The 24,364-nt window shown below is 45.0% G+C and overlaps 1 protein-coding gene across 1 annotated transcript in view; it reads left to right on the forward strand.

Moving 5' to 3' along the window:
* The first annotated feature begins 13,775 nt into the window (after window positions 1-13,775).
* Window positions 13,776-24,364, forward strand: part of ADORA1 (adenosine A1 receptor) — a 61,865-nt gene continuing 51,276 nt past the window's right edge. The window contains exon 1 of the mRNA XM_044447536.1: window positions 13,776-14,121. Coding sequence (XP_044303471.1) covers window positions 13,781-14,121 — 341 coding nt within the window. The 5' untranslated portion in view covers window positions 13,776-13,780. The remainder of the gene's footprint in view (window positions 14,122-24,364) is intronic.

A 24,364-nucleotide genomic window follows, 5' to 3' on the forward strand; every position in this document is an offset into this window, starting at 1 on the left:
GTTAGCATGACAGTGGATATAATGCACAGGGATATCAACAGCTCTCAGATGCCTAGTGGCTTAAAAGTATAAGATTATTCTGGGCTGTGAGTACAGTACATGAAAAAGGACCTTCACTTCCTATACATCTTCCCCAATTATCAGCAAATCACATGAGCTGCCAGGGAAAATCTCTGGTGATATTTTTCTTTCTCAAAGATTGCGTCACCCATACCTCCTTTCCCAGGGTAATCTGTCCCTTTCTGAGCTGACTTTTGAAGAACCCAGACATTGATTGCATCTAAGCTCCTAGGTCATCAGATCAGTGTTGCTTGCATGTGCTTTTCCATGTCTTTAAGCATACAGGGGGTGGGGGGAATATCCCCTGAAATTTTCTGGCTGAGGGAATTGATCTTATTTATTCTAAAAATTGCAACGTGCTGCTGCTTCAGGTGGAAATTTCTGCCCTGCGCCAAATGTTAAATTGGTTATTAATGATATTAAGAAAGACTCTTGGAATTATTCCCAGGTTGATAAAATGAATAATGCAACTCTTTCCAGTGATGACTGGGATTAAAAGAGAGAGAGTCCATTAGTGGAAGTGTTTCAGTGAATTAAAGACAGAAGGAGCCTTTCATATAATTTGATTTCACCCAGAAGAAAATGCTGACTTTTGTAGGAATTTCTTCCCCAGCAGATACACCCATCTGATTCAGGCTTCTTTGGAGGTTACTGTTCACGGATTATCAGGGACGGATAACGAGTGAGAAAAGGAATGCTTTGCTGAAAGCAAATCAAACAGAACAAACCCGCCCCTAGCAGAATTAATTAGTAATTATGGAAAGGGTGATACCAAGGGCACTGTTTGTGCCAAGGACAGTTTTGGTCAAGGTACTACAATTTCTGGAATTCAGAATTTCACCTGATGTGCATTAATCCAACAGAAGCTTCAGTCCAGGTGAACAACAGTCTTGAGGACACAATGCTGTATTGCTTACAGGGCTAGTTTAAGCTTCTGATTTCCCCTCCCGTTGACCCAAGCCAGAATTTTTGTAGTTTATGCTTTCCTACTGAGTTGCCACCCATTCCAGTGTTTCCCTATCACTTTGTTGCCGTGTCCTATGCCAATTTAAATTTTGCACCTGGGGCAGCTGTTAAATGCATCTACATCCGGGGCCTGTGCCATCACCTTTTAATCCAATGTGACATAGTGGGTAAGAGCATGGAAATGGGACTCAGATGATCTGGGTTCTAGTCCCCGCTCAGCCATGGAGCCAACTGGGTGACTTTGGGCCTGTCACAGACTCTCAGCCCAACCTACCTCACAGGGTTGTTGTTGTGGGGATATGATGGAGGAGGAGAATGATGTAAGCTGCCTTGAGCCCTTTGTAGGAAAAAGGCAGAATATAAATCAATCAATCAATCAATAAATAATCAATCCCCAGAATATGCAGCCCCAGTTGGGTAAATACAACATCCCCTACTACAGACTGTGCCAGGTACCAGGCCTAGTCCCAGCTCTTTACTCATGAAGCCTGCCCTCCACATGGAGGGACAGAATAATATATATGATGGGTTGGGCAACATGTGGCCCTCCAGGTCTTTTGCCTTACAGCTGTCATCCTCTCCCACCATTTGCTCTGCTGGCTAGGACTGATGGGAGTTGTAGGCCAAACGATCTGGAGAGCTGCAAGTTGCCCAGACCTGATGTATGCACTGCAGGAAGAAATACAATAATCCATCCATCCATCTTTATTTTGCAGTCACAGACCCAACAAGAGAAATACAAAAAGTTGCATGTAGAAATCTGCCGCTGCTCTAATGAGGATTATGTTAACACCACCACTGATCCTTTAAGATTTCTTTATGGAATAGTAGCATCCATAATCAACATTCAAGTTAATGGGGTATATCTATATTAGTAACAGTTCTGGTGTTATTAATAACAGCTCACATTCACGTGAGCTGAGTTGCACCTTGTTTGTGTTCAGAGCCATGTTAAGTTCACATCAATCATCTATTTTCATTTCCCTAAATGATATTTGTTCCACTAGCATAGTTCACATTTTTATTAAGTATTTCAGTCATAGTTGCAGGAAGTTTCCAGACAGGATCACCAAAGCTTTCAGGTGAGTCTCAGAAGGATTTGGCAGGTACACATGTACAAGGTCGTGCCTTTTTTCTCCTGGTATCAATTGCCTCCATACCAGTCGTTCCTTGCAGGAACTGAAAGCACAGAACTCTTTCTTCTGGGTAACACTTTTTCAATCTAACCTGGAGCTAAGCAGAAGTATGACATAATGTACTGTGAATTGGTAAGCAATTAACTTGCTTTAGTCCGATTCTTATTAACTTCAAGGATTAAAAGGAAGAACTTATTAGCACTCTGTTTCCTAGGAAAGTTTAGAGAAGTCACCCTCATATCCAAACCAAAGTGTCTAAATCTTAGCAACCCCTGATTCAAAGCAGGTTCTGAACCATTTTTCCCAAGTGTGGTAACATTCTTGATAAGGAGTTGTTCTAGCCCATTGATCATTTTGTTTGCTCTTTTCCACACCTTTTCAACTTCTACAGTATCCTTGAGAAGTGGCAAGCAGAACTTCAGGTAGTAATTGAAGGCTGATAGCATAACAGATTTGTCTCAGTGCATTAGGGCATTGACAATTTTCTTTTGATCTCTTTCTTAATTTCCTTAACATCAAATTCAGTTTTTTCCTCTGCTGCCACACACTGGCTTGACATTTTTCTTGAGTTTTCCATTGGAACCCCACGACCCCTTTCCTGGCAAATCACTCTGGGCAGGCCTTCTGGCTGCCCTTCAAGTCTCCTTGCAGTAATATTAATAGCAAACTGGTACAAACAGTCAAACAGCCAAACAGCCAATGCAGTACAGAATACAGAATATGCCCTGCTGTTCAAACTAATATCTCATTGCTGGACTGCATTTTCTCACCTATTTGCTGTAACCACCTGCTGCAATGCACCTTTTATGCTGAAGTTCCTCAAGCAATTCTGTCTTTACAAAGATGTTCATAAGACGGATGAGATGCCAATTTACAATGGTGGAATTCTATAATATATGTAATGTATAGCAGCTAAGGTAATGGTAAGGTAAACTCATTCCATAAACATAGAATTTTACACATGTATTGCATATGCATTCAGTTAGTAAGCAAGAGAGTTGAACAAACCTAGAATGTCCATTTCTACTTTGGAATCAGAATATGGCCATTGCAAACCGCTGCATTTATTATTATGTTCTCACCTGATATGGAGGTTTTCTGTGTAATGTAAGTGACACTGAGGTGCCTGCTCCAAAGACTCAGATGAGTGGAAGTGGGGGGATTTGGAAGGGGAAGAATATAAAGCAATGAATCTACTTTCCCCCCACATTCACCTTTCATGCATTCCATTAACTTTCTGTTTCCATAACAATCCAAGTTTCAGCAGTAAACTGTTTGGGGCAGAGAGCCATCTGCTCTAAAAGTTATTCCGTAGGACACAATGTAAAGTGCTAGAACCATAGAAATAGTCAATAAAAATGATTGTGATCAAATTCTGTATCTGAGGCTTCAGTTCCATATTTGTAAAATGGGAATTATAATTATCTGTCTTACAATATTGTGTAGATGAATGGAAAAAACCCATTAATTATTATTGCATCCCATTTTTTCTCTTTCAAGGAGCCCAAGGCAGGTTACATGGTTCTCCTCCTTCTCATTTTATCTTAACAACAACCTGCAAGTCACGATAAGCTGAAATCAGTGACTGGTCGAAGTTACTCAGTGAGCATCAGTGCTGAAGTGGGAACCAGTACCCAGATCTCCTGAGTTCAACATGCTAATCACTACACCACAGTTACCTTTTTGGATTTTGCAGCATCCAGCTTAGGCAAATAATACTCTGGACCAAGTTTTAGATTTCCATTGGTGAAGTATCCCTATTGGGCTTCACTGCCCCCTTCCTATTTGCGTTTTCTGCCAGATGTGACCACTTACGTCTGCTTCCAAGTCCTCCTGCTGGTTACTGCAGTTGGGCCGTCTTCCAGTTTCACATGGATGACACTTACCTGCCTCCTGCTGGCCCTACAACCTAGTTATGAAAAGATCCTCCAGCTTGCAAGAGCTGCATTGAGATTCCAGTCATGAACATTCAGACTCCCATGGGATCTGCACCTGTCAGTTCAATGCATTGGTTTGTTTCCTGCATAAGCCTTTTTATTCAAGCGTCAATTTAATCGTTAAAGTTATTTTTATTTTAAAGTTTTTTGGCCAGGGCGACTTATTTTATACAGTTATGTGTAATTTATATTGTTATTTATGTATTTTAATTTATTTATTTGTAAGCCGCTCCGAGGCTTCGGCGAATGGGGCAGCCTAGATATTTTCTAAATAAACAAATAAAATAAATAAGCCACAGCCATCCTTTCCCAAAATCCAGTGGAAAGATTCTGATGCTCACAAAGAATTCCGAGTCCTTTCCCCATTTTATCTGGATTCTTTTGGCTTGCAGTCCTGCTTCTGCCCCTTGCTGTCATACTGCTGCTCACTGGTGACCAACATGTGGAAACAGCATTAATCATACGAATATTTCTTTTCCAGGATGATTTCTATTTTTAAAAAACGGGTCTGTAAAACAATGGGATATGTGTCTCCTCTAAAGTAAGCTTCACCATAAGTTCAAAGGGACTTACTCCCTTAGGTAGGTGGGTGGGTACATATAACATTATAATCTTGAGGAAGTTCACAATTAGCTCGGGGAAGGGCATCAAAGCGAATCTTTCTGTCATCTCCTATCACCTGCAGCTGTCTGTGCCCCACATACAGCTCCAGGGAGTTGAAGGCTCTCCTGAACAGTGTGGAATGGCAGGCAGGGAAGAGTCGTCCCAAACTGGACAAACTCTCAATTTTAGGCAATTCCCCCTTGTCCTTAGGATCCAAGCCAATGTGTCCTAAAAAGATTACTGCCCAGCAATGTGCAATAATGGTTGTTGTTTGTACATTCTCTACCCCCTCTCCAGTATTTGGTAAGCTCAAAACATACTTTAACTAGAAGGTCAACTGTTAGGTTTTCCATTTTTGTATGTGTGTGTGTTGTGTATATAACATATATATCTCAAGAGGCAGACAGCTCTTTCTCCATCCAGTTCTTTCTCTGAAGGCCTCTTTCCTACAAGCTTAGGAATCTTGTTAAGAGTCTTATGACATGCTTTGGAAGGGTAGAGTATCCACAGAAAGGACAAGAGGATGCAGGTCCAGCCAGTGATGGGAGGTGGAGAAACAAGGCAGACGGGCTCCTATCCAGCAAACAAGGCTGGGCGGGGTGGGGAGGTGCTTCATGCTTGATTTTGTTCAAGTGCTCATTTTACCACTGCTATGTTTGTTCTCTTGGACTGATGATTCCTCATTGGACTGATGGAGCTGTGTGTGCATATGCATGTGTGGATAAATAGCCTGCATGACAATCTGCATGCATTGTTTAAAATGCAGGATTTATATACATTCTTAACATAGACTTTTCTGCACTGCACCTTTTACAAAAATGCCTATTTCCCCCATTGAATAATTTTTTTGTGTGTGCTTCTTAAAATAAAACATACATGCTTTGTGTCAAGCTTTGGTCAACTGCATTGATTATCAGAATATATTGATTCTGGCAGCCAACTGCATGTGCATTTCTGTTAAAATGCAAACCAAACAAATCTCCTTGGTTTGGGGCAAGACTTTTGGGGCTCTAGACAGAGAACTTGTTCGAACCCAAAGAAAGGCTCAGTTGAGCCCTTGTATACCTCTGCCTTAGCCTTGGGCTCCACCCCCTTGCTAAGACATGCAGAGCTTAGTAAACCGTTGCTCCCCGTGATTTGTCATTGACTGCATTGGTGAGTGGGCTCAGCTGAATGCAAGGCTCTGGGTGAGAATGGAACTGGGCTGGGGCTGCTCTCTCTCGGCGCTAGGCTTGGGGGCCTGACACTCAGGAAGCTGGCATGTGCTGAGTCAGACCAGTGGTCTGTCCAGCCCTGAATGTTCATGCAGATGGGTGGCCATGGCTCTCCATGGTTTCGGCCACAATTCTTTTCTACTGAGAGATGCTGGGAATCAAACCTGGGGCTTTTAGCATGCAAAGCTGGTTCTCCACCCTGGAATGGTGCACCTCCCACTTCCTTGGTTGTTGGGCTCAAGGTTAGTGCTGTATCCCATGCCTCCTGAGTTTCAGCTACTGACCCCTGACCTTCCACGTTTGGTTCTGGCTCTCTGCTGGAAGTAGGAGGACATGATTCCAGGTGGATCTTTTGTTGAACAGCTGGTAACTGCAGTACACAGGTATTTCCAAGAATTGCACGTCTCAGGAGCGCCTGAGAAGGAATCTCTGTGCTCTGTACAGCCTCTTTAACCATTTTCAGTAAAGTAGTTTAAAGGCAATCCTATGTTTGTTTAGACACAAAACCCCCCATAAAATTCCCAGCACCATGCTGGGAGTTGTAGGTCTTTTTTCCTTGCATGGAATTGCATCTTAAAGCATTCTAATTCTGAGCCATTTTTATGTCCAAGGTATCGTCTACTTTCTTGTTGTCATCAGATATGACAACCAGAGTCAATATTGCTTTACGCTAGCCATAAACAGTAATAAAAATGCATACAGCTGACCCCAGGACTAGAACTGATCTCTGCAGGTCCCTCCACATTCTCTAAAATGGGTCAAAGCATTATCATTATGTCCAGTGCAAATGTGTTACAGCTTGTGCTGTGCTTGACATATATTGTGCTGCTGTCAGGACTGAGCTGTGATAAGTTCTGGTCCTAAATCCAAGAGTCCCTGGACATCTCCTGGTACATCCTCTTTGTCTATTCAGCAATATATCTAGAAGATAGGATGGCCATTGTAAAGGACGACAAGGATTTTGTGTTATCCCCTCCTGCTCCCCATATCTCTGGCAACAATTCCTACATAGAAAGAGGAGTGAGGTAGACTTTGCTATTATCTTACATGACTATAAGAAGCAAACAATTTTCTCTGTGCCTCTGAAATTGATGTAGTGTAGAATATTAAACTTGGCATTGTGTTATCTCATTTTGTGTGTTGTGTACGCTTCTTTGTCATCCACTCATGACAATTAGCAATTCATTTCCAATTCCCATATTGCCATTCATGAATGTTTACATGCCAATAAAAAAGAACTAATTGGCATGAAGGATGATGCTTATGCCTGCATCAAAATGTCAGTGCAAGTTGCTCTTTCGTGGGTTTCCATTGAGCCTTGCTTTCCATTATTAACGCAATTAAGTTTGCATCAAGCTGTGCCACCTCTTCATAAATTATATTGTGACCATCTTGAATATCATGATCACATGTTTCAATTAATTTGTTCCCTTTTGAACATTTTTTCCTACAGAAATCAGCAAACCACCACAATAATGCCCAGCTCAGCCTTGAATTGCAAGCGTCACTTCACCTCACCTAAACGCCATTTGCCTGATTGGATTAATGCAGTTTGGAGTGTTGATCAAGGGGGCCACATCCTTTCCAGGTTCAGTCCCTGGAATCTCCAGAAAAAGCTGGGAAGGATTACTGTCTGAAACCCAGACATCGACTGGTAGTCAGTATAAAGTGACTGAGAGGTACCCAAATGTTTCACTCAGTTGGCACATGTGGAATTTTGAAAGTGTTTCATGCTAGGAGTCCTACAACTCTCAGCACTGCCCACTTGTAGGACTTTTCTCTGTCTAGACATGCATAGGATTATGTCCTAAGTAAACAATTCCAACATACATATTAATGTAATACCTACCAAAAGACCACAAAATGTGCAAGATTTTGCCATTCCCCAGATCTCTTCATCATGCAAGATGTTACAAACAGGAGGTGTGGGAGCAAGACGAAGACCTGATTCGATGTCATGGGTTCTTAAGATGGTTTACAGAAAGAAGCATCTAGATGCATTCAAATCAGACTTTAGTCTGGTGCTACTCCCAAGGCTGCCGGGAACAGGAAGAGCAGATAAAACCCCCTCCCTCTATTTTTGGAAATATCAAATCAGCTGTCACAAAGAAATGCCTCCATCTTGGGCGAAGCATACAGGTAGCAGTGAAAACATAAACTAAGGCAGCCTTTATGTCAGCAAAGCTGGATATGATTTTAGATGCTGTGCTAGGTTTAAAAAAATAAAAAATAGAAGCTACAATTGCATAGGTCTATGCAGTAGTTGCAGGAGATGAAACCCTAGAGAACAAAGGCTCACCTTCAGGTGTTGTAAGATCCTTTCCTTCCACTATAGTTCTCTATCTTTCTTCAGACATCTTCATCAGCTGAGATATCACAGTGTTGATCAGATAACCCCATCCAAGTAGTTCTTGACACTCTCAAAAACCTCTGTGGTTCCAATTTTTATAGCCACTTACCAGGGGCTAAGTTGCAATAAACACAATGGAGCTTCCTTCAGAACAGACATGCATAGGCTTGTTCTGGAAAAAGGTTCATTTCTAGTACTAATCTGCTTTTCATTTCAGATCTCTCCCTGGTGGTGATCTGCTTTTGGCCTACATTTATGCTCTAGTATGTTTTGGTTTAACCTCTGATTCTCTGCTTGTCATTAATACTGGGATACTGAAGAGATCCTGGATTGGGGGTGGGGAGGGGGTGGACTAGATGACCTCCAAGATCCCTTCCAACTCTACAGTCCTAAGATTCTATTTATGCCCCAGGTTGCCACCCATCACACTGCAGAAGACGGGACACTGGGAGGAGAGCATCTGCACCTGTCTTCCGCACACCCACAGGTTGATACGGAAACGGATGCTCCCGAGCCCAGATTTCAAGCACAGGCAGGGGATTCTTTGTCCGGGACTCACTTCTGCAATGTGTGTTTCGGGCTTGGTCCTGGAATGAATGAAAGTGTCTCCAGGCAAGCGCAGAGCTTTTTCCCTAGCTGAACTGTGTAGGTGCTGGAGCCTAACACACATCAAGGGTTAAGAATAGGAAGTATTTTGGGAGCCGATTTCAGTTTCAGAAACGAATAGAGGGCACAGGGGATGGGCTGGCGTGCTAGCAGAGATTCCAGCTCTTTGGGACTCAGTAAAAGAGCAGCTCCTCTTTGGCTCTTTCTGGTGTAGTATGCGATTGCGGTTCAGCAAACTAAATCGGTTTGGAGAGAAAGAGAGATTCCCCCCACCCCGCGACACACACACCAAAAACAGGCTCCTACCTCTTTAAAACATTGCAGGCACTGTGTGCGGTGCAGTGTGATGGACCATGTGATAGCCTGAGAGGCTGTTAGAAGAAGCCGCAGAAGCGGAGCAGACTTAGGGATGGCAGGGCTGCTTGCCCGCATCGGAGCACGGAATCACCGCAGTGGACCACAAGCGCGCTTGGCGATTCAGGGAGTCAAAGCTCCTGCCACCGGGAGAGCAGGACCGCGCTCACCCTCGGAATGACACGGGGGTCTAGCTGAGCCCCCAGGCAGCAGAATGGTACCTTTGCTCCCTCAGGCTGCCCGTCCTGGCTGCGAAGTCTTCACTTGGAGGAGGAAGCAATAACCTACACTGGACCCAGCGTGGGGAAAAGTGAGTCTGAATCTTGTACTTCTTTGCGTGTTTGGGGCAATCTCTTTTTCTTGTTCATTTTTGACCACGTTGCTCAGAGGTTATTTCTGGAAGGGTGACTATTTATTGGAATGGCCAAATTTAAGCTAGATGCAGGGAATTACATAGACGTGGGCAAGTGGCAATATCTTGCCAAGGGGAGACCACAACTAGGAGGGGGCTTCCTTTGTTAGTGAAATTAGGATCTACGCAGGACAAAAATAATCTTTTCTCCACCACCGGGATCTGCTGGGTCTTTTGGTACTGAGCTGTAATTTGGTAAGGGGGTAAGAGAGAGAAGAAACAGGTAAAGGTGGAGAGAGGCTGGAGATGGGCAGAGGTTGGTGGGGTGAATATCGGGAAAAGTAGGGACAGAGGTCAGTTGATGGTCATGGTAAACAAGTGGCTTCTCCCCTCTGACCTGCAGAGAAAGCATGCCAAACCCTTCCCCAGAATCTTCCATTATATTCCTCCTGCAAAATGAAATTTATTTCAACCAAATCCAAATGAGAGAAATGTCACATGAAATATATAAGGCAGTAGAAAAATACCTAGGCTTTAATGCTATACCCACTGACCTGGGTTTGAAAGCCCCATTGAACTGAATGCGAGCTGCTCTTGAGTAGTCACACAGCAGGGCAGGGTTAGAGATGAGCAGGACTATTTGTCATTCCAGCTCGTGTTTCTTAGGCTGTGCACAAAGAGCAGTTTTTCTGGAACAATGGCCACTAGCCCTGATCCAAAACCGATCACTTTGTTAATATAAAAATGGAATGGGGAAAAGGTGGGGGGCAAGGGCTGTCTCCCCGCAGGAAGAAAAGGCTCAGCTCCAGAACTGCTCTGGCCACTGGAGGGGTGTGAGGAGTGTGTCATCCCTTGCGGCACCAGCCAAGAGGAGCTCTTGATCCTGAAACATTTGCACACCTTTTGCAACACGACCTGACACTCTGGAAGCTTTTTCTGAGTGTTATGCTGTTCCAGGTACATCAGCAGTTTCAGCTGAGATCAAGAGGGACACCAAAAATGAATTCATGTAGCCCAGGCAATAACAGGGCTCTGTTATACTAAGAAGACCCACTGTTTGCACAGGAAAACTCCACCAGCTTTCCACTGTCTGTGCACAATTTGCATGCCTCACCTCCAGGTAGCGCTGGCATTTCAGAGAAGTCCCTTTTTCTAGGCGCCTAGATAAAGCACAATATTGTGTACCTGGAGAGATGTGGTGATTCCTGCCTTGTGTTTGCACTGCCCTTGCAAATGTTATATGGAATGTGCCTACTGAATCTTTTTGTGATGTGAGTCATTGACAGTGGTGCCCCTTCCCCCTTACCTGCCACTCCTATGAATTTGGCTTTTCTTTATTTGGAGAGCATAAGATGTCCTATCATCCACCTCCAGTGTAGACGTTCGCATTTTACTAACATTTATACCTATGTGGCAAAAAGCAGCCTGGTTGTTATATATGAGAAAGGATATTGCTGTAGTGCCTCATCAAAGTTATATGCAGAAGCACTGGCTGCCATACTTCCTTGGCACATTTTCTGGGAAGCTGCAGAAAGATCTCATATCAAAAAGAGGAGAGAAGCTATGAAGGAGTGGTAGAGGACATGTTTTACCCGCATGCTTTAACTTTCTGACTGGCCACGTAAGTGGGTAGCAGATGAATTAAAGTGACACATTTTTTATTTTATTTATTTTTATTTATTAAAACATTTCTATGCCGCCCCTTGCCGAAGCCTCGGGGCGGCTCACAACATTGAATAAAATACAATACATTTGAAGGGGCAACACCTGGTTTCTGGACATGGAAGCATCCTGCATAGCCAGGCTGGGGAATGTTTGGCCCTCCAGATGTTGGATTCCAACTCCCAGCAGCCTCAGAAGCTTAGCCAATGGTGGGAGATGATTGAAGAACTAGCGCATCGGCATCTAGAGGGCCATATGTTTTTTGCTCCTTTTGTCTAGCTTCTGTGCAAAGGTCATCACTGCAAAGAATGCTGAGAAACAAAAGGGCATTCCAAATTCATCAGTCCATCAACTTGGTAATATAAGGGTTTGGCCTTCTTTCATGACCAGACTTCAGGGCTTTTGGTTGAATAAGGCAGCTGATACCTCTTCCTTGTCTGGTGACAGCATGGAAATGCTCCCACACCGGTACTTGCCAGGAACCTTAGATGGGAGTGTCTTAGAACAATTGCTCTTGGACAGTCAGTATCAATGCTGTTCTACAGGAATCTCCCTGGCAACTCTGTGCATCCCACAGGTGCCCCCAATCCTTCTGAAAGTGTTTCTTGCTATAAAACAGAGCAGGGCCAATTGCGGGTAATTTGTGGCTCTACATCTTGTATTTTCCATTACGAAGGATTGTGTTGGCTACGGTTGATGGGAATTGTAAGCCAAAACAACTGGAGGGCCAGAAGTTACCGATCGTGCTATAAAAGCTGCATTCAGGGCAAGAGAAGTGTTTCTGTATGTTCATAAGCTCCATAATTTTGTAGTTGTTATGTGCTGTGAAGCAATCTCCTTTGAATGAAAGCCCTCCAATATGTCCTAGCCATGAGAGCCCTGCTCAGCTCTTGTCCAAAATTTTACAGCAGAGAAAAACGAGGGATATCCTTTTGCAGCTACGGCTCTTTTCTGGGGCCAAGGATAATTGCAAGAGCAGCCCCTGCTCCCTGCAATGTTTCACACTGCTACAATTTTCTTTGCCTGCAGATATATACAGAATGCAGCTTAAATACTGCTTCTTTACTAATTCACCCAGATATTGCTTATCTGATGATGCACATGTGATTAGTTATCTGACCATAATAGCTTCCCTTTTCAAAGCATAAGCCTGCTTGCTGTAACCATGAATCTGGCTGCAATTATTGTAGCAAAATGCCTGCCACTCTTAATAAATGCAGCCACCCAGTGCTCCGATTATGGGAGAAAACAGGTGAGTGTATCTTAGTGAAATCTACAAGCCCCATGTCCCTGCTGTCTTAACCTCTTGTAAGACATGGCTGCATGTAGAAAGGTGTGCCCAGTGGCTGCAGGCCGGTTTTAGAGGCTCTTTGCTTTGGAAGTTTACGAGAACATGAAAATTTCCTGAATAGATGCAGAATGTTTTCATTTAAACAAGGATCTTGCAGATATGAATAGGGATGTGTGGAGGCGCTCTCTCTTAGGAGAATATAAATATTGTGTCAAGCCATCTAGCCCAGTGTGATTGACACTGAATGGCAGCAGCACTCGAGAACTTCAGGGAAGGGTTTTTCGAGTCCTACCTGGAGATGCCATAGATTGAACATGGGCAGACCTCTACCTGCAAAATAGAAACTCTACTGCTGAACTACAGGCTCTCCTGTGAACCTTTGCAGAGCTGTTATGGGGCCATATGAGTCAACAGCATTCAGATGCTGTTAGCTGAATGCCACTCAACTGTCAAACAGAACAGGTAAGGATCAAATATGGTAACAGAAAAGCTCTAGTCTCATCACAGTCACCAGGCATGATGGAAGGGCAAATTGTCTGTGCGGTGCCCTACTTGGAATGACATTACCAGTATGTGTGAAGTTCTTGGTGGCATCCAGGCTAGCAAGGGATGGCAAAGTGAACCAGCAAGACTTTGCACAAACCGAGCAATAATTTGTGGAGTTTTACAGGACTGTGTAGGAGCACATGTAGCGCACAGAAGTAGTGGCATCTGTTATCCTACAAGTGTTGATCGAAGTGTGTATGTGTGTACATGTGTGTGTACATGTGCGTGTGCGTGTGTGCATGCACATGTGTGTGCAGTGTTGGGGGCTCTATAAGAGGCTGACTGGCTTTGAATAATTTAAGGTAGCCTCCTGCAATGTGACCTGTTCCAGGTGTGTTGGACTATACTTCCCAGCATCCCTCAGCCAGTCACGAGTTTTTTTCCCCATTTCGGCACCAGGCCAAAACTTTTTTATTTTCTCAGTATTTTAAATGTTAGTCTTGTTTTTAATATTGATTTTATATATTATTTGTGATGCTGTGCCTTAGTTATCGCCACCCTCAGACACTGTAAAGGGGGGGATATAAAAACTTTAAAGGAATAAACAAATAAACAAACGAATGAGTTGCAGTCCAGCACACCTGAAAGGTGGCTAGTGGGGAAAAGTTCCTGAGTGGCTGCTCCTGTCCTTAAAGCCCATGTCTCCTTTCAAATTCCCAGGCAGCAGCGTAAGAGTCGCAAGGCTTGTGGGACTGACACCGCCATGCCGCATGCCATATCAGGCTTCCAGGCCGCCTACATCACCATAGAAGTGCTGATCGCCCTGGTGTCCATCCCAGGGAACATCCTGGTCATCTGGGCTGTCAAAGTCAACCAGGCCCTGCGCGACGCCACCTTCTACTTCATCGTCTCGCTGGCCGTCGCAGACGTGGCTGTGGGGGCCCTCGTGATCCCGCTCGCCATCATCATCAACATTGGACCCCGCATACATTTCTACAGCTGCCTGATGGTGGCCTGCCCTGTGCTCATCCTCACCGAGAGCTCCGTCTTGGCACTGCTGGCCATTGCCGTGGATCGGTACCTCCGGGTGAAGATTCCCACACGGTAAGAAGCAAAACCTGGGGGAGAAAAGGGGGATGGGAGTAGATCCCGGCACCTGCACAGTACCAGAGGCTATTTTTGCACAGCAAGGAATCGGTGCTTCTGCTATGGCAGAAAGGGGCAATTCTGGATCATCTGGACCGATTTCTCCCATAGATCTCCTTCCTGCAGGATACAAATTGCCCTTGCTGTGGCAGCAAATACAAAAAAAAAAAAGTGTCAGCTTCACCACTATGCGACTTACTGAGGATAAATTCAGCTTGCTTTCCAGGTAATTTGTTCACAGTAAGTCTCCGCAGCCATTTGCTGCCAAATTCCAGTGACAAAACGGGAATTTGAAAATATATGTGTTCCTGACTTTTGGAGTGTCCTGGAGGGATCAAAGGACCACATGCCCTTGGGCTACATCTCACTCACCTCTGAACCATGGCATCAGATGGTTTTGGCACCATTCCCAAGAGTTTTGAGAGTTTGAAAAAATATATAACTGAAAGAACTGGGATGGAAAACTCGAGCGCTTTGTGTATGAGGCATTTATTGTGTGCTTGTCATTCCCTACTTATAGCGGGTTGCGAGTTCTTTAGATGATATTGTGACTCTCCATTTTCATTTCTGTATTTAAGGATAACTTTCTGTGAGTTTTTTTTAAGGAGGGAAAATGTGATAGTATTTGAAAACGGAAAGGATGTGCTTTTTCCACTTGAGCATTTCTGCTTTTCCAGTACAGGACAGTACCACACAGAAGTTATACACTGGAAGAGCAGGAAGGAAGCACTGCTCATGTTTCTCAGTTTTATGGAGAGCCCAAATGCAGATATAGCAGATTAGAAGCCTTGTGTAGGAAAGCACTGTAAAAGCACGGCCATTTTCTCTTGCACATTCTAGCCAATGTTGATATCGCGTTTTCATTATAGAATGGTTTAAGCAAAAAAGAAAGGGGCAAATGTCCTTACTAGGCAGGGCCAGCATCAGATTTTTGGATGCTCTTGGTCATGGTGCTGTTGAAGGCCCCTCTTCCGCTCCCCTTTCACTGCCCGTCCCTCCGGAGTTCACCTCTGCCTGCCCACGTGGTTTCTGCTCCTGCTCTGCTCTCCACTGGCTCCTCCACTTCCCCATGCGCTGCCTGCCTCTTCTGCTCACCTTTTGCTCTCAGTGGTCACTCCAGATGAAGGCTCTAGCTCAGGCTTTCTGGCATGGAAGTATAGGCCTTCCGAATAGGTTCCATATAGGAAGTACCTGAGGATCCGCAGAGATGACAAGAACAGTGGGATGACCAGTCTGAGCAAGATCAAGGCCTTTGCCTCAGATTAGCACACAAAATACATTCTTTCTCTAATCTTAAATTGTGTCCATCTCCTTAAGGATGCAAAGAGTGGGGGCGGGGTGTTTAGAGGAAGCTGTTTGCCCTTAGTCGGTTGAGAGGACAAACCTTTTCTATGGTCACAGGGATTAGTTGTCCCTAGTGGTACAGCTCTGACCAAAGTGGAGGTCTCTTAGAACCTGCTGAGAGACCCTTCTCTGGGGTCAGGACTGTGCCACTAGGAGGAGGATTAAAATTTCCTCTGTGCTTTCCCTACAATTTAAATAGTTCCCCCAGTTGCCATCTGCCATGTAGTTGAAAAACAGACAGGTAGGTGTTCAAGAGTATTAGAGTTTACCATCTCCTTGCAGTGCATCCTTATGGCTATGTAGTGATTCTGCTTCATAGAAAGGATTATATGAAATGAGAAGGAGGAATTATTCTGCATTGGACAGAAGACAAGAATGTGATCTTATCTATGTCATTAAGAAATGGTTTGACAAACACACGTGGATGTGCGCATGCACACATGTTTCTACTTGGAAAATGCTTCGGAACATCTGCCAAGTTCAGGGACAAGCCAGGAAGAGGAAGAAGAAGAAGGCTGACAGTCCAAATGAATAGTGAATGTGACATTATGTTCAGGCTGACTCGAGGTATGTGGCTATCCAAGGTGAAGGGCAAGATGCTGTGCCAGCCCATCCATGTACAGAAGTCAGCTGGACTTCAGCACTGATGAGGGGTAGCATCCCCCACCTGAAGGCATGGTGCTGCCCCTCACTCCTTAGCATCTGTTGCCTCTGGCAGCCACTTCACTCTGCCTAATTATAGCAATAGCCCTGCTCAAGGTTAATGCCTGATCCCTCTACACCTTTCGTGCTTTACAGTTTCCAGTTTGTCTTGATTCGTATTTCTCATGTTCTGCATTCCAGCTGTATGTGTTGTGCAGCACAGGACTTCTCTCTCGTCTTTGTGGATGTCTGCCTCAAGACATTGATCTGGTTGCATCATTAATGACAGCACTGTTTGCACTTGTCTTTTGTTCTTCCCCAGTAGCTGACTGAGTGCCTTCCAACCTGGGAATCTCATGTTCTGGCGCTATCTCTTGTTTCACTTTGGAATGTTTCGTCATAGGGTTTCCAAAGTAAGAAGATTCAGAAGTGTTTTACTTCTGCTTTCTTCTCTGTAGTACTGGCTGGAGTGATCTCGAGCTTCACTGTCATTGTCTGTGAAAGATCTTTCACCAGTGGCTCCTTCAGCTCCTGCTGCCCAGGAGCTCCCCTTCAAGGGCTTCTGTGCCCCGTGACCATTAAATATATTATTTCCCTTCTGCTGATGTGACTGTAACGGTATGGTTAGTCTGGTGACCCTTGGGCAACCCTGCTAGGAGACAAGATTGTGAGAGAGTCCGGTCTCTTGGCAGCATTGCTCTTGACTTCTCTGACCCTGTCAAACCCCCTTGCCTCATTCAGGTCTGCATCCAAGAGGGGGCCTGATCTGCCAGCTCTAGAGTAATAATAAAAATACAGTGCTCAACACAGATCTGAAGTAATGTCTGTCTTGGTTCAGGCTGCACTGAATGTTCCAGAAAGGCTGTAGAATTTGAAGCAAATAATTACATTGGTAATAGTAGGAATCTTTCAAATATATTGGATCTGTTGGAAAGCATGGTGCTTAGAAGCTTTAATTCTGTGAGAGAACTCAAGGAGGAGCAGGAAGAATGAATCAGATATCCATTGGTGGACAGTTGTGCAGTCTGCTGTTGAAAGCCTGCCTTTGACTCTTGATGTTTTTAACTCTGAATGAGCTTCAGTCACTATAAGGGGAAGCAGCTCTGTACATGCTCAGATGCATGCTTCAGAGTTTCCCTATCATTTTCTGTATAAAGAAATCCATTTAGGAGATGTATAGTCTGAATTTTATGGGAATATCATGTAAAGTAAAATTAGTATAGTCAGTGTAGCTGATGTTTAAAGCACTCCACATCATTACCGTAAGCCTTAGACTGTCCTTCTGACAGGTCAGTATCATCTTGTTTGTGTAAATCTCCTTGTGAGTTGAGCTGAGATTTTCCCAGGGATCTTTCAACACATCAGTCTCTACTCTACATCACATCTTGAAATGATCAGCAGTACATATTTATAATATAATTGAAAATAGCTGGGCTGTCCATGTACAACATGGAGAGAACTTCTCTTGGACTTAATTGTGAGAATGAAGGCTTTTCACTGGGTTCAGATAACATGACAACCCACAGTTAAGGGTTGAGTATGGGTCGAGCAGAGCCTGTCAATGGGCCATGAACTGTTGTTGAAATGTAGGCTACCATCTTGTCTGAACCAGCTGAAATAACAAGCCATACCTTGTTACCACAAGCAACCTTCGAAGAGAGTCTAGTGGTTTGACTTGGTGGGTTGACCTAGTTAGCAAGCCATGGTTTGTTGGCATGGCTGGGTTTGGACACTATAACTCATGCATCAACAGCAACGCATGGCTTATGAATAACCTGTCCTCAACCTTTACTCAACCTTGTGAGTTATCATGTTGCCTGATGTATCTATGTGCTTCTCTCTCAATCTCTCTGTGTACGTATTAGAACAGTGCAAGCTCTCCTTGTGAGAATGAAAAATGTGCTACCTGGGCCTAACGTTTGGGTTAATGATGGGATACATAGGGCAACCATGTATTTTACTTTACAGGGAACTGTCCCCTATTCAAAGGCAACCTCTGTCTGAAGGGCTGTTCGGGCTAAATCTAATTTAAAGATAAAGAAACATAAGAGGGGAGAATAGGAAGGAGCCTTGAAGTTGCCCATGCAACTTTCCTTTCCTTTCCTTTCCTTTCCTTTCCTTTCCTTTCCTTTCCTTTCCTTTGAGCCCTGTGAGAACTCATACTGTGCCATTTTTTTTAACTAGTTGCTGTAGAGGCAGACGAATAGAAACTGTGGCAACAAGATTTGGGAAGAGGTGAGAATTGTGGAGAACACTAGAATGACCAGTGGTCTGCCTTAGCATGGAGCAGCTTCCTCAGCTCCTCCTCTCAGCTCCTCTCAGCTCCTCCTCCTCAGCTCCTCTCCTGAAGGATCTGACAGTGGTCCTTCAGGATTCTTTCCTAGCCCTACCTAGAGATGCTGTGGATGGAACCTAGGACCTTTCCCATGCCAAGCATCTAAGCTACACCATCCCCCATGGCTACTGACCAAAGAACACCTGGTAGTTTCTTTAGGGCAGTGATGGTAAACCTTTTAGAGACCGAGTGCCCAAATTGCAACCCAAAACCCACTTATATATCACAAAGTGCCAACACTACAATAAAACCTGAAAACTGAGGTTTTAGTTTAGAAAAAACAACTCACAGCCAGTCCAAGCAAATATATCTATCTATCTATCTATCTATCTATCTATCTATCTATCTATCTATCTCCTTGGCAGCGCACTGACCGGCCATGCAAAAGCTCAGATGGGTCGCAGTTAAAGAGTCGCCTGGCGCCATGACTCCTTTCCCAGCATGCTCATGCATGGGCCCTGTGTTTGCTGTTATCCAATGCTTGGCTGCTGGAGTGATGCTGGGGTGACTTGGCTCGCATGCCGACAGAGAGGGCTCTGCATGTCTGTTGTGGCACACGTGCTATAGGTTCGCCCCCACTGACCTAACCCTACCCTGGTGCACACCTCTAACCCTAATATAGGGGTAACGTTCCATTGAAAAGAGGGCGATTTTGAAAGAGCCTTCCTTGAGGAGCTTTTTCTGCACAGCTCATCATTTCTGCCCATTCTAAACACATTCCAACCATCAAATTCATGCCAGGACACCTTGTTTTTCTAATCCTAACCCAGTGATGGTGAACCTTTTAGAGACTTAGTGCCCAAACTGCAACCTAAAACCCACTTATTCATCGCAAAGTGCGAACACCTCAATAAAACCTGAAAACAGCCAGTCCAAGCAAATATATATGTATCCTTGGCAGCGCACTGACTGGCCATGAGAAAGCTCGGATGATTTGCGGCTAATGTGTTGTGGCTTGTGACATCATCGCGTGGCACCACTACTCCTTTCCGAGCATTCGCATGGCCCCTATGTGTGCTGTTACCTGATGCTTGTCTGCTGGGCCGATGCGAAGGCGACTTGGCTGGCGTGCCATCAGAGAGGGCTCTGTGTGCCCGCTGTGGCATGTGTGCCATAGGTTTGCCCCCACTGCTCTAGGGCAATGGAATCTGGCTCCCCCTTAATCTTAACCTGGCCCTCCAACGACTACACTGCAGTGGCTCATGTTCAGTTGCCAAGAAATGTTTCTTTTGAGCCTTTTGGGGCGATATGACTGCAAGCTTGTTTCAAATGGGCACAACATGCCTCTGGAATATAAAAGAAGCCACATCTGTATGGTGTGATGTCCAGATGTCAGGAGGCAGACATTTCACTTCAGCAGGATGTATGAACTTTGGATGAACTCTGCAGCTCTGAAACAAGGCCACATTTAACTCCTGTATTGAATCCATCACTCACACACTGCCCCTTTTCAGCTTCCAGGCTTCATAACTGAGAAGGACCTGCTTTTTAAATTATGCTACTGTTTTCTTTCTTTCTTACACATTTCTTTTGAACCATCTGCTTCTCCTTTCCAATAGGCCTTGCAGTTTTGTGAAGCAGTACTACAAAGGAACTGTGAATTGAGATTATAATGTATCCTTCCAGATGGCTTTGACTATCACTCCCCTTTGCACCCTTCTCACAGGCTTCCTCCAAACCATCAGTCTAACCATTCAGCCATCTAAATCACATTAGTTATCTGCAGAATGAAGTAGCCTCTCAGTCTTTCGTTAGCAACACTAATGTCAAAGTAACACCTTTGCCTGCAGCCAATGTGAACTGTGCTGGTTTGGGGAAAAGGGGAGCTGCAGTCCAATCCATCTGAAGGGTGCCAGCTTGGGAAAGGCTGCTGCAGTGGTACGACCAAGTATTTGCACTCCCTTTCACGGCTGCCTCTTACCCTTCCAATTCCCGAAAGAACACCTTGCATTGCCATCCTTGGGCTATGATCTGAGATCTTGCTACATGCAACAGCCCCTGCTGCATGAGCTCTGGGACTCTCCCTGTGCGGCCAGGGGAGCATGGTTTCATGAACTGGTGTCCAAGTGAGTGAGAGAGCAGTTTGTCTTCTAGATGCCGGGCTTTGGCATTAGCAGCAAAGGGCTAATTAACTTCTCAGACAGTAGGTGTATGATGAATGTTCTCACTGGTGTGGAGGAAGCTAGCCAGCAGTGTAGAAGCAGTCTGTAGCATCAATTACTTATATTCTCCCCTGGTTCCCAAATATCTAATTGAGTGGCCTTACACATAACAACTGTTGGCCTATTTCATTCTGCCACATAATGTCTGGATTGCAGTTTGACGTGCTCATCTGAGTGCAGAGCCTGAGTGGCACTGCATAGTATTGCCATGGCATCATAGCAAAGGATCCAGGATTCTAAGCTTCTCCATGCATCTTCTCCCTGTCTTTTTGGTACAAAGAACGCAAGGATGGGAATCCTGCTCTGGATGGACGCTCTTGAAGATGCGCTACTAACTTCCCAAAGAAAGAGGCAATTCCTTAAAATGATGCAATCTAGTGCAGATGAATTTTTCAACCCAAAGGTCAAATTCAGTCTGGAGAAGTACCCAGGGAGGGGGACATTGCAGGGATGAAATTTCCTCTCCACTCCCACCCGTAGCTTCCCAGTGAGGTCAAAACAGCAAAATACAAGCATGTTTTAGCTTACAATTCTTCCTGCCAGAAATTATGCCTCACAAGAGGCATTTTGACTCACGCTGGGAAACAAAATGCACAAAAGCTGGGAAATCACCAGGAGACTGAGGTTTAAAGGAAAGCGGGCAGAACCAAAGCAAGGTGTTGGGACCCTCTTGGGAAATCATAAGGTATGGACTGGGGCTTCACGCCTGAGCCTCACACCTAGTCTAAAGCGAAGAGGAACTGATTCAGGGGGCTTGTCAGTGTGCTAGAGTTTTACTTTTAAAAATGATAGAAACCTGATTTAGAGGGAGATGGACAGGCATGGGGAGGAAAGATCCGGAGATAAAATTATCAGGAGGTGTGGTCCTGCCTGCCCTTTCCCCAAATGCAGCAAGTGAGGGAGCAGCCAAGGGGCTCAGGATAGCTGAGTCAGGACAGCGCCAGCATTGCAAGGCATCTGGGAACCTGAGAGACTGATGGCAGAAAGGGCAGGAGTGGCCTCACAGATGTGTTTCCCACAGCAGTGGCCACGAGTGAGCCAGCTGGGGGATTCTGCATGCATGCTGTCGCTGCTCCCGTCTCCCCCAGCTGGTGGCTGCGGCCAGACAGACAAATACTGGGAAAAGTGCCCAGCAGGCTGCTGCAATTCAGGCAGAGGCACACCAAGAGCCCAGCCTCTGTGAACAGATTCTGGAATGTGTGAGCAGCAGCAGCAGCAGCATGGGAATTTCTGCTGAGACGGCCTCCTGTCAGAGATGCACCAGCCTTTCTGTGCGAGCTTGGCAGAAAGACATTTCTTTAGTACAGCCTTCCACAGCTCCTGATTAACAGCACACAAACAAAAGCAAGCCCTGGACAGCCACAGGCAGGGGCACATGCCCACCACCTGTGCCCATGTGAATGTGGCTAAAAAGATAGTATCAAAACTATGCACAAGCGGGTTGTCCAGAGTTGATCCAGGGCCTTTGCAATAGCTGCTGAGCCTATAAAACAAATTCAATTCTCTGACTGTGTTCAGAAGCATGAAGGCATTTTCCACAGCGGAATCCAAGAAGCTGCAGCCTGACTAGGTAATTGAATGCTCAAGAGCTACCATTTCCTTGTCACAAGTCCCCTGTCCAACCCTTTGGTCTGGTTATCATCTGCAAATAGACTAGGCACCGCTTCTAGGTAGGGTGGCATTGCCAAAAAGAGGAAGAATATCACCCAAAGAGAGGTCAGATGCTGGCATCAATTTTTTTAACATTTGCATATGCTAAGTTTAATATATAGATGCAAATTTAGAAAGAAGTGCTATTCTTTAAATGCAAATGCAGGATGTACCACTATGATGGGGGAAGGCCATAAGAAGTGACCTATATGAACAGGCAGCTGTCCAGGTGCTGGCTGTTGATGGGCAGCTTCAAGACCTTGGCTGCCCTCCTCACTTTTTATGAGGTGCACTGGACAGCCAGCGAAAATAACAGACTGACAGATCTTCAAATAGCAGACTGTTCTCTGTAAAGTAGGACACTTGCTCATCCTGTTAACTATGCTGGCTTTATATTTGCTTGATGCTACTGGCACAGGCAACATCCTAGTACTGAAGCTAGTGATGCTTTTTCGACAGGAGGTTTTTAACTACAGTCTCTTATAAGTGGGCCATCCAGGAATGGTTTTCTGATACAAAAAGGGTAATGTAAGGTCATTAGCAAAAATCTTTCATCAAGTTAATGAGCCAGCTAATTAGAGAGAAAACTGCTAGCAGATGATTCCAAAGTGAATTCCCCTCCTCCCCTGTTCTCCCAAATGGAGTAAGCTGCACCCTCAGGGAAGCTTAAGCTGCTTCTGTGCCAGCAAGCAAAAGTGCCAAATGTTGCTTAATTGGTTCACTCATTTGAATTGATGTGGATCAGCTGGAGTGATAAATTCACATCTTTCCCCCCTCAGCATTTCCCTGCTCCAGTTTCTCTCCCTGATCCAGATACTAGCCACTTGGCTTATTTCATCACTCACTGACCTTGGCAATTCAGCTAAGCAGTCCACTGTGCCTCTTCTTCCAGTTCAGTTTCAGAGTCTGAGGCATCCGCCTTGGAATGCTGTACATTGGAAGAAGCCCTAGACCAGGATCCTTCCAAGCAGCCCAAGGGCAGTGACTCATATCCAAGCAGCTTTACAATCTAAGCCAAATTGAACCTGGTGGATTTCTGGGATTTGCTGTCTATACCTGGCTTTGCATTTCATGACTCATTACGGAGGGTGGTCTTGCCCTGGCAGCTTTTTACTGGAATATATATTGTCTATTCTGAGGACCTTTAAGCACAGATTCATGATTAACCCCCATTGCTGGTAGAGGTGGATGCAGACATCACCTTGGAAACTAGGTTAATGATCAGAAAGAGAAGAGATGAGGCCTGTGCTCAGGCTCATCAAAAATGGTCTGCTCAGGTGGAGAAGGGACTGCATGTGACTAATTCAAGTGACTAACTCATTTGTGAGGGATATGAGGGGGGAGGAAAAATCTGAGAGATGTTCATGGTTCAGTCCCCTGTCCCCCAGTGCCTCCGCCACCTGGCTTATTAGCCCCAGGCTGGTGCCAACTTGCTCCTTGGCTGGTGCAAGTTGAGCCAGTTCACAAAATTCCACCTCTAAGACACACTGCAGGTTATCTTTTTTTTTTTCTCACAAAGGAAATTTGTACAAATGGGGTGATACTATGAAATGGCATAAACCATGCCTTGCCTAAGAGACAGAAATCCACATAAAAACAAAAAAGCTCAACCTGCTTCTAGTCATCAGTTCAGAAGCAGGTAGGAATTCGATAGAGCTCAGATGATCCAGTTTTCCCAGTGTTGGTGATCCCTGGTGCCAACAAGGAAGAGGAAGGAAGAATAATGCAAGAAGGAAGCCCAAGAAACTATTCTGCCTGAGATTAAGGATAGCTCCGCTCTGCTACTCCATGTACAGAAGCTGATGGGACCAGCACCTGAATCTTGCATCGGTATTGGCAGCAGGAGGGAATCCCCCACTGTGCTCAAGCATGAGTCTTGCTTAGCAGGTGCAGGCCAAATTGCATGAAATGCACAGCCCTGTCTCCCAGTGGAGAGGAATGGCTGGGGGAGGGGGTGCTCCTGCTGCTCACCCCGACATCTGTGGCCTGATGTGGCTGCCTTGCTCATGCCCTGGAAGGAAGCATCTGCACAGGGGTTGGTGCTGCCGCCACATGTTAGCAAGAGCCA

This window comes from Varanus komodoensis, unplaced genomic scaffold (genome assembly GCF_004798865.1).
Source record: "Varanus komodoensis strain SLA01 unplaced genomic scaffold, ASM479886v1 scaffold52, whole genome shotgun sequence".
Lineage (NCBI taxonomy): Eukaryota > Metazoa > Chordata > Lepidosauria > Squamata > Varanidae > Varanus > Varanus komodoensis.